The following is a 10,255-nucleotide window of genomic DNA, read 5'->3' on the forward strand; positions in this document are numbered from 1 at the left end:
CGTGGAACCGGCTGGACAGGAAGCCAGGTCCCAGAGTTAAACGGTGGACTTCCGGCCATTAGGGTACCACACGCGCGCGTATGTGGGATTGACGTCCGTGAGTTCTACCTCGTCGACGAGAGGATCGTTTTTAGATGATCGGACGAATCTTCAGAGCAGCACGGGGCCGGGAGCTGCCAACCATGACGGTGGAGACGTCCCATGGGTGGAGTGACACTGGAAGCTGAAGAATCACTCATGAGGTGTGACATTGGTAGACGTAGAAAGGAGAGGCCTGATGGAATGCAACATGTCAGGGAGCATAGTTTCCCACTGCTGGTCTGGTAGGTTGCGTGACCTCAGCGCAAGACAAACAGCATTCCAAATGATAGCGTTGTATCTCTCAACCTGTCCGTTACCGATGGGATGGTACGGTGTCGTTTTACTTGTGGTGATTCCCCGTTGGGAGAGAGAACTTTTGAGTTCGCTTGACATGAAGGCGGGACCCCGATCAGAGTGGATGAAATTGGCCATACTGCAAAGGGAAAAGACTTGATCAAGGCATTTGATCACTGTGGAAGTAAGCATATTGGGATAGGGGAAAGCAAAGGGAAAGCGTGAATATTCGTTCACCATAGTCAGTAAGTAGGTGTTTCGCGTTGAGGAAGGCAATGGCCCTTTAAAGTCAATGCTGAGTCGCTGCATAGCGTGTATGAGCGAGCCATCCGATGGATGGAAGAATTGCGGTTTTAATTCCACACAAATTCTACAGGAGCAGCATGTTCTTTTCACATCTTCAGTAGAAAATGGGAGATTTTTAGATCGCACAAAGTGCAACATACGGGTAACGCCAGGATGGCATAAGTCAGTCTGAAGATCCGCAAGAGTCGAAGTTGACATAGAAGAGCAGAATGCCCACGTTGGGGTAGCCGGGGCCACATTCTCTTCACCGGGTCGATAATGTATGGTGTATCCAAAGGTGGCCAATTCCATCCTCCAAAGTTGTATTTTGTTATTCTTGATCTTAGTGCGTTTCCGGTTATCCAGCATAAAGGCCATAGAGCACTGATCGGTTATAAGTGTGAAATGGCGAAGAGCGAGAAAATGACTCCATTTACGTACAGCTTCGATGATGGCCGTAGCCTCCTTCTCGACAGGAGGATAATGGAGCTCGCTACCCTGCAAAGTTCTGGACAGAAATGCAATGGGTCAACCACCTTGATTCAAGGTAGCAGAGATCGCCACATCCGATGCATCACACTCGACCACGAAAGGAAGATTTTCATCAATGGAACGAAGCGTGGCTTTTTCCAGTTGTCGCTTGAGGAGGTTGAAAGCTGAAATAGCCGTTGCCTCCAATGGAAAAGACTTTGCGTGAAGCAGGGGCTGGATCTTGTCGGCGAAGTGGGGTATCCATTTCGCATAATAGGCGAACATGCCGAGTGCCCGACGAAGAGAGCCGAGATTCGTAGGGGGAGGGAGCTCCTGAAGCGGATGAAGTCGCTCCGGATCCGGTTTGATGACACCGTTGCCCACCCAGTAGCCAAGGATGTTGACTGATGGTACTGATTTCACTGATTTGGACTCATTTAAGGTTACGTTGCGATGACGGAGAACGTCAAAACATTTCTGGAGGTTGGCATCATGCTCCTTCTGGTCATGACCAACAATGGTGATATTATCCAGATATGGAAAAGTGTCCATTCAGTTCTCTTGTTTGACTAGGCTATCCATTGCCCATTGAAAGATGGCCACCCCATTGGTGACCCCAAATGGAAGGCGACAAAACTGGTAAAGCCGACCATTGGCCTCAAAGGCCGTATACTTTTTGTCAGAGTCCTTTAACGGTACTTGATGATATGCGCTCTTTAAATCAAAAGTTGAAAATACCTTGTAGTTGGCAAGGTTATTGACCATGTCGTCGATGCGTGGTAGTGGTTAGGCATCCAGGTCGGTATACTGGTTAATAGTTTGCGAGTAATCGATGCAAAGACATTTCTTGTGTTGCTTCAGAGGATTTTTAACAACGACGACTTGAGCCCGCCAGGAAGATGAACATGGCTCAATGATACCATCAGCTAGAAGGCGAGAGATTTCTGCCTCGATAAAGGATAGATCATCTTGGCTGAAACGTCGTGATTTAGTGACTATGGGCTTACATCGGGGGGAAAGATTGGCAAACAAGGAGGGCTTGTCGAGCGAAAGCGCACAAAACGCTACTTTGGAAATAGTAAGCTCCGGCTTTGACCCTCCAAACTCGAAAGTGAGTCTTTTGTGTTGTTTCTGGAAATCCTGTCCCAGGAGCACATCACTGCATAGGTTCTTGAGCACCCCGAGCCAAATGGAGAAATAAGTGCGGCCATTGAGAATAAGGTCGATAAGACAAAAGCCAGAAGAATTGGTGGTCAGTGTCGTCAGAGCCATTGCAATTTCCCTGTCCGAGGGGTAAATACGCAGTTTTAACTTACTGACAGCCTGCTCTCTAATGAAGCTGTCAGAGCTGCATGAGTCGATTAGTGCACTCAAAATGTGTCCATTTACCGAAACCTTCGTGGCTGCATGGGACAGACTTTGGGGAAAAACAGCTATGATGGGAGGAGGGGCAGTTTTACCCTTGACAGCTGTAACCTTAGTAGTGGTTCTTGGGGGAGGAGCAGTTTCATAGATAGCAGCTGTAACCTTAGTAGCAGCTCTTGGGGGAGGAGCAGTTTTATAGATAGTAGCTTTAAAACTAGCAGGAGCTCTCGACTGGTATACCTTAGAAATGTGGCCTTTCTTACTAACAGAGGCCCTTGACTGGCATACCTTAGAAAAGTGACCTTTCTTGCTGCAATGATTGCAGGTTGCGTTACGAGCAGGACAACATTTTCTATAATGGAACGCACCTCCACAGAAGAAACACTTCCTTCCAGATTGCCAAGATGCTGCTAGGGCGGGGTTGTCATCAGTGAAAGCTTCTAGGGTAGGGTTGTCATCTGCTAAGTTAGAGTCATCAGCAGTAAGGGCTTCCGCCCGAGACCTATCGAAGGAGTCATTAAAAGTGATAGCAGCAGCCCGTGCACGAGGTAAAAGATAGGTATCTGCATTCCTCTTTGCTAAGTCCAGGGAACACGCCTGGTCATAGGCAGCCTGTAACTCAAGGGTTTTATTCTCCTACAGACGCTGGTGTATGAAGGGAGATGTAATTCCATTAATAAAGGAATCATGACTTAGCTCCTTCTGGTACTGCTCAGCTGTGACAGCTTTAAGGTTACAATCCTTGCTGAGCTTGCAAAGCTTTTGAAGGAATTCGTCGAGTGATTCCCCGGGTTGTTGTCGAGTTGTGGCCAATAGATGCCAAGCAAAAATTTTGTTTGGGGTCTTAACATATAGTCGCTGTAATATTAAGATAGCGGAGTCATAGTCTACACAGTCTTCGATATAGTCAAACACATGAGGAGATACATAATTGGCAATTATCTCTAATTTATCAGGAACATTCTCACCACACACCCTGAGGAAGTTGCTGAAAGTACGATACCAGTGTTTCCATACCTTAGCATTTGTAGGTGAATTTGGGTCCAGGTCAAGACGGGCAGGTCTGAGTAGTTTGTCCATGATGGATTGATTTCTACGCCGGAGTTCCCTTCTGCAGTTGAAGTCGTAGCTGGCTGTTCTCAAAATCACTCAGAGCGTGGAGTTGATATCAAGTTGATTAAATTTATGTAATAAAACTCACTACGCACTTGGTTTGAGCATAAAGCAATGCTTTAATCAACTTGTTTCAGAACATGGAGGTCTAGTTCTACTTCACTAGTTCCTTGTCTTACAAAATGTCCCTGGTAAGCTGGGCCCACGCCTGAGTATTTATACTCCTTGGACGGCGCCACTAGCTGGCCATCCAGCGTTATTTCATGAGTAGTTTTTTGATGATGATGAGATTTATAACACAGACGATGCTTGCTTCTGCGCTCACTCAGAGGTCGAACTCCAAACCATCGTCAACACCTTCACCGAAACACATGATAGCATGAGCCTTACACTAAACATCCATAAGACAAAGATCCTCTACCAACCTGCCCCCGCCACACAGTACTGCCCCCCGATTATCAAAATCCACGACAAGGCCTTGGACAACGTGGACCACTTTCCATACCTCGGGAGCCTACTGTCAACAAGGGCAGATGTCGACGACGATGTCCAACACCGCCTTCAGTGTGCCAGTGCAGCCTTCGGTCGCCTCAGGAAGAGAGTGTTTGAAGACCAGGACCTCAAACCCAGCACTAAGGTCATGGTCTACAGAGCAGCAGTGATACCCGCCCTGCTGTATGCCTCAGAGAAATGGACCATGTACAGCAGGCACCTCAAAGCACTGGAGAGGTACCACCAATGCTGCCTCCGCAATATCCTGCAAATCCATTGGTAGGATAGGCGCACCAACATCAGTGTTCTTGCTCAGGCCAACATCCCCAGCATCGAAGCTTTGACCACGCTCAATCAGCTCCGATGGACGGGTCACATTGTCCGCATGCCTGATACGAGACTCCCAAAACAAGCGCTCTACTCGGAGCTCCGGCACGGCAAGGGAGCCCCGGGTGGGCAGAGGAAACACTTCAAGGACACCCTCAAAGCCTCCTTGAAAAAGTGTAACATCCCCACCGACACCTGGGAATCCCTGGCCCAAGATCACATAAAGTGGAGGAGAAGCATCCGGGAAGGCACCGAATACCTCGAGTCTCTTCGCTGGGAGCAAGCGGAAGCCAAGTGCAGGCAATGCAAGGAGTGCACATCAACCCAAGCACCCCACCCACCCACCCCTTCAACCACTGTCTGCCCCACCTGTGACAGAGACTGTAGATCCCGCATTGGACTCATCAGTCACCTGCGAACTCATTTTTAATGTGGAAGCAAGTCATCCTCGGTTCCGAGGGACTGTCTAATAGAAGATTGGAACAACCACTCTGACCACTGACAGATTTGATTCTGTCACCTCAACTTTATCTGCCATCTATTACATCAGCATCGGTACCCTTGAAACTACCTTGGTCCTCAGAATCCCACCATGATCAGCCCCAACACTGGCAACACCAGGCACAACAGCAGCGCTAACAACATCACCAACCTTCTCCGCAATCAACTGATGCTGCACAGGACACAGGGCATCAGTACCCGACCACATTGCTGCCCGAGACGCCAGGGATGGCCTCACCATGGCCAGATTTACTTCACTTGATGCTGTACACCCTGGCAGCCACATGATGCACCAGGTTGGCACTACCCCACACCAACACCATAAAGCATCCCTACAATGTCCAAGCCATTCCTTTCATACTCATCACCATTGCGGGGGGTACCGTTATGTCTCACCATTCACTGCAACTCACTAAGCCACTTCCAAAGGTGCACATAAATCTGTCCAAGAACGCAAAGTGTTGAAAATAAAGGTTTCAATGAACAGAAACTTCACATGGCTAAAACCCCCAAGTGCCTACCTTTGTGTGTTGTTAGTTGGTATGATTGGACTAGGATGAGGGTGAGTGTGGAGGGTGGCTAGTGAGATGGGGAAGTGATAATGTAGAGAGAGGGATAGATGGAGGTGCAAGGTAAGTTGGTGTACGGATGTGCAGGAGTAGGGTAGGGAAGGCAAAGTGATGGGGATGTAATGAATGGCATAGCAAGATGAGGTTGAGTGTGGCTTTGCAGTAATGTTTCGTGCTCTACTGAGATCATTGAAAGGTTTGCACCACTGCAGCCTGGTCCTCCTAATGACATCCCTGCTTGTGCACTCCTGTACAATGTTCAACCAGGCGCATTGATCTCCTGGGGAGGTCTCTTCCGCCCATTGGAAGGGAAGGAAAGACGACCTCCCTGCGTGCTGTGACTCCCTTCACAAGCATATGGAGGGAGTCATGGGAGAGCCTGGTGCAGCCGTGAACCTCTGTGCTGTCCTTGTCAGTGTTTGCAGCTTCTCAATGTTTTAGAACACTGATAGCACAACTCTCAAAATCAATTTGCGCATGGCCCCTGTAAGGAAACCAGCTGATGACGTGTCATTAAATTACGTCATCAGACCCGCTTCCTTCAATTGGCCGGCAAATGCGCTGGGCGGGCTTAACAAGCCCAATCAACGCAAGATCACTCTACAGAGCAGGCTGGAGCAGGCAGCAGGGTTGCACCACGCCACCGACCCCAGCCACACCAGACCCGCCTCGGTAGGCGAAATCGTGGCCCATATCCTCTACATCACAAAGACCGCCTGGTTTCACTGTCCCTGCCTCAGCTTATCTGCTGCTGAAACCCTCATCAATGCTTTTGTTACCTCCAGACTCGACTATTCCGATACTCTCCTGGCCAACCTCCCATCTTCCACCCTCTATAAATATGAGCTCATCCTAAACTCTGCTGCCCGTATCCTAACCCACAACAAGCTCCATTTACCCATCACCCCTGTGCTCCACACAAGGCTCGCTGGCAGGCACTTAGTGCACTTAGAAGTTCCTGGTGTATAGCCATCTTCTATATATATTCCAGGCCTTCGAAGTCCACATCTGTGCCCTCTACAGCAGTTAGAGTGTGAGCCCTTCCTCTGGTGAGTTGCTTCCTGTGCCATTCTATCCCCTGTCCTTGCTCCAGCACACAAGTCTTTGGTGTGTTTCACTGTGCGGATCTGTCTACCCTACCCTCTAAACTATGAGGGGAGCCCGTCTCTGAGCTGGTGATGCAAGGGTCAGGTCGAATGATGTTTCCTCTTCAATTGTGCTGCCCTCCTCTTCCTCTGCTCCCTTAGGACCTTGTAGAGCTTCTGGGCCTGAAATGGAAAAGTGGACACTTCCTGAAAAGGGTAAACAGAGATAGATGAAAAGCTGCTTAACTAAAGTGCACTTTGTCATGCAGAGTGCGCAATGGGAAAGGATAAAGATGGTAAGATGCACAGAAACCCTGCGGGACAAGTCCTTTAGCCTCGTCAGTCACCGTAGGCCTGATTCGCCCCCTGTCCACAGTGTCCAGGACCTCTTCCTCCAGTGGGGACGGGACATGGATGTGTGCTTGCCCTCCTCCTGTCCTTGCCTATTCGAATAAATGAATTTCAGGCCGCTTGCCTCGCTGGCAGCAGCCCAAAGGTAAATCCCGGAAGGTGGGGTGTGGAGTAGCAATGAGGGAGGGGGAGTTTGGGATACTGTGGAGTCGGGAGGGCACTCCTGCTTCTCCTGGCTGCACAGCAATGATTTTTTCAAGCGATTCGGGATGTTCCTGCGATATCGAATTTCGGAACACAGGCACAGTGAGATCCAATTTCTATCCATACCATCAAAAGATGTTCACAGAATAACACTGCACCTATACTGCTCGAGCAAAAGAGATATTGTCGTGAGGAGGGCAGATTAAAAATACATATTCAACTTTTCTTTTAGTAATTTAGAAGAAGTCCTTATATTTTAAACAAAAAAAGCAAGTATTGTCAATTTGAGCACATATTTTGCAGAGAATGATTTTAAGTATATTTCAGTGCTGTGTGTAGTGTGGTAACGAGAATGTGTTGCTTATTATAAGTGATTCCGACTGCATGGAACAGGTGACCCGCTCCAGCAGATGTATAAGAGGCGATAAATACTCTGATAAAGGACTTTTGCAGCTTACCGCTACTGACGTCAGTATGATCCACTTTATTAATAAATGTAATTTTAAAATAAACAAAATGTATGTTTACAGGAAGGCTGACGAACTAAAGGAAGGATATGGTTTTTTTTTAAACTGTTTCCTTCAGAAGTTGCGTATGCAATTCTAGAACAATATGTTTGGCAAGGAAGGATTTTCTCCCCTTCTACTTAATGATTAAATCTGTTAAAGCTTTTTATTTAATCATATTAGAAGATTAAGATATTGCTTTAAAACGTCTGACAGAAGGCTGCGGGATCACTGGCGGTGGCAGTGGACTGTGAAAGTAACGTGGCTAGTGCCTGTGGCGGGAGAACCTCACCGACAGCTCGCCAGTGAATGAGTTGAATATACCCCTGGACAGGTGAGCTCATCGCTTCCAACACCTTGTACTTATTGCACCATCCACTCACTTGCATTGTGACAGGATTTTACCGTGTTTGTTTTTTTAAACATCCGCGCTTTAAAAATTGCGATTATTTTGACAATATTATGAACGAAAGTTTGTTTGTTTTTAAGACAACTATAACAGCCCGGGATGGAAGAGTTATCAGATAAGGACCGTTTGAAAATGGAGGTAGACCAACTTCGGAAAGAATTACCATTAGAGAGGCAGCTGGTAGGAGATCCTTTTTATAATTTCAGAACACTAACATGTAACTTCTTGTACTTTCCTGTTTTGTGAGGCCGCAGTTATCCTTTAACAATCTCCAAACTGGTGTTAAGGTTCATTTCATGTAGTGAAACCCAAACAGCAAATTGCCTATCGGCATTAATTAAATCTGATTAAAGTTCAAGAATGTGACGAATTAATTAAAATTTCAAGCAAATCCAATGTACAGTATATTTTAATACCATGGGCTTTGGACCTGCCTGATGTTAACACCGAGTGCCAAATTGTGGGAACAAAATATAAAGTCAAGACAAAACTGCTCACTGCTGCATCTTAACATCAAATAGTGCCAATATATACGATCTTTTGTCTAATACGTACAATTCAATTACAAATACCCACAGAACACAGTGCTATCTGGCTGTTCCTCATTAAAGTTAGGGCTGGTCTCAAAATTCAATAGACTCATGAAAGAATCCATAATGTGCTGCATTTCTTCAATTTTATCTGTAATCTACTAGATATCCAGCAAATTAAAAATAATAAGTGATAAAGCATGATCTTTTGGAATATGTAACAATGTATTAAAATAGGAAACAATGAATCAAAAAATTCTAATAGTGAATATTTTATAAACGTTATTCGAGTCACAGATAATTACTGTAGATTGCTCACCCATAAAGACTTAAACTACAGTGGTTGAATTATGTTTACAGCTCCAGTAGCTTTGTGAAGCCTCAGATGGTCAGCAACAAAGTCTGAATGTTAAGTCAGTGATTATTGGGGAGTGCATATTGCTCCTCCTAATTTACAGTGCACATAAAGTTAGGATACTGGAAATCAAAAATAAGAATAGGAAATGCTGGAAGTACACTGCACATTAATTAGCACCTGAGGCTGCAGTTATACTATGCTACCCTTAGCTGTAAAGTGTGAAGCACAGTCAACAAGGCCCGTGTTGCCTTGTCTGGCTGTGAACAGCACTCTCAGCACCAGGAGACAGCTCTCTGCATGTATACTATTGTTAATCTGTTTAAATTCTACTATCACTCCATTTATCTTTTGCCACTTATAATTTGACATTGAATTATTTCAGGTATCTAAGTGCGCAGAGGAACTGAAGGATTACATTGAATCAGAGTCTGCAGAAGATCCTTTGGTAAAGGGAATCCCTGAGGAGAAGAATCCCTTCAAGGAGAAGGGTGGCTGTGTGATCACATAAACCAGACAGGACTCAGACATCCTCAGGGTATCAGGGTATTTTCTACAGCTTAGTGACTGTTAGTACAATGAAACCCTATAGATGCTGAGCCTGAAAGGTGGAAAATGGAGTCATCATTTCGGTTGGCATGACATCTTTAATTTGTTGTTGAATTTAAAAAGCATTTCTGCAACTGGTGCAAAAAAACTGAAAATGTGGCAAATTCTACCAAGGATGGCAAGTTACCATTTGGGAAAAAATATTTTTGTTTGCTGATATTTGGAGGCTTACCCCATAAGAAATCACCATTTAATATTATATTCTGTGCAAGGAACTTATTTTGAAATTACAGTACAAAAGTGTACATATCCTGATAACTGATGAGTGTAAAATCTGAACCTGTGTATAGAAATTTATCAATAAAACTATATTATTTCCCACTTCAAATACCATATTTAAAAACACTGAAGTAATAAAATTTATATTCCCGAAAACTTGTTTGAATACATCAATTTAATCATCAATTTCAGCACTGATAGTACATAATAATTGGAATTTATAAATCATATATAAATGGGTTGCAAAATCACACTGGTAATACATTTAGCTAATTTAATACAGAATTTAGCAGATCTTTTACTGGCTTTCAGTTTTCATATAGTCATACTAGTACAAAAATCAACTAATACACATGTTGATGCTAAAATAAATGCCTGTTTAGAGAATGGCATTTTGCATTATGTTTTTCCCCATTTTATGGTTTCCAAAGAGAACATTCAGAACTTCATATTACAATTTAAGCTTTTGAGCTTCATTTTGCAACAACA

At 45.1% G+C, this 10,255-nt stretch overlaps 1 protein-coding gene across 1 annotated transcript; it reads left to right on the plus strand.

Annotated features, from left to right (window-relative positions):
• Positions 1-7,826: 7,826 nt before the first annotated feature.
• Positions 7,827-9,922, plus strand: gngt1 (guanine nucleotide binding protein (G protein), gamma transducing activity polypeptide 1). Its single transcript, XM_085988292.1, has 3 exons — positions 7,827-7,978; positions 8,134-8,233; positions 9,324-9,922. The coding sequence occupies exons 2-3, from the start codon at positions 8,153-8,155 to the stop codon at positions 9,447-9,449; spliced, it is 207 nt and encodes a 68-aa protein (XP_085844418.1). The 5' UTR covers positions 7,827-7,978; positions 8,134-8,152; the 3' UTR covers positions 9,450-9,922.
• The last annotated feature ends 333 nt before the right edge of the window (positions 9,923-10,255 follow it).

The sequence above is a fragment of the Somniosus microcephalus genome, chromosome 5 (assembly GCF_052327205.1).
Source record: "Somniosus microcephalus isolate GS21.2 chromosome 5, FLI_Smic_1.0, whole genome shotgun sequence".
In the NCBI taxonomy this organism is placed as follows: Eukaryota; Metazoa; Chordata; class Chondrichthyes; order Squaliformes; family Somniosidae; genus Somniosus; species Somniosus microcephalus.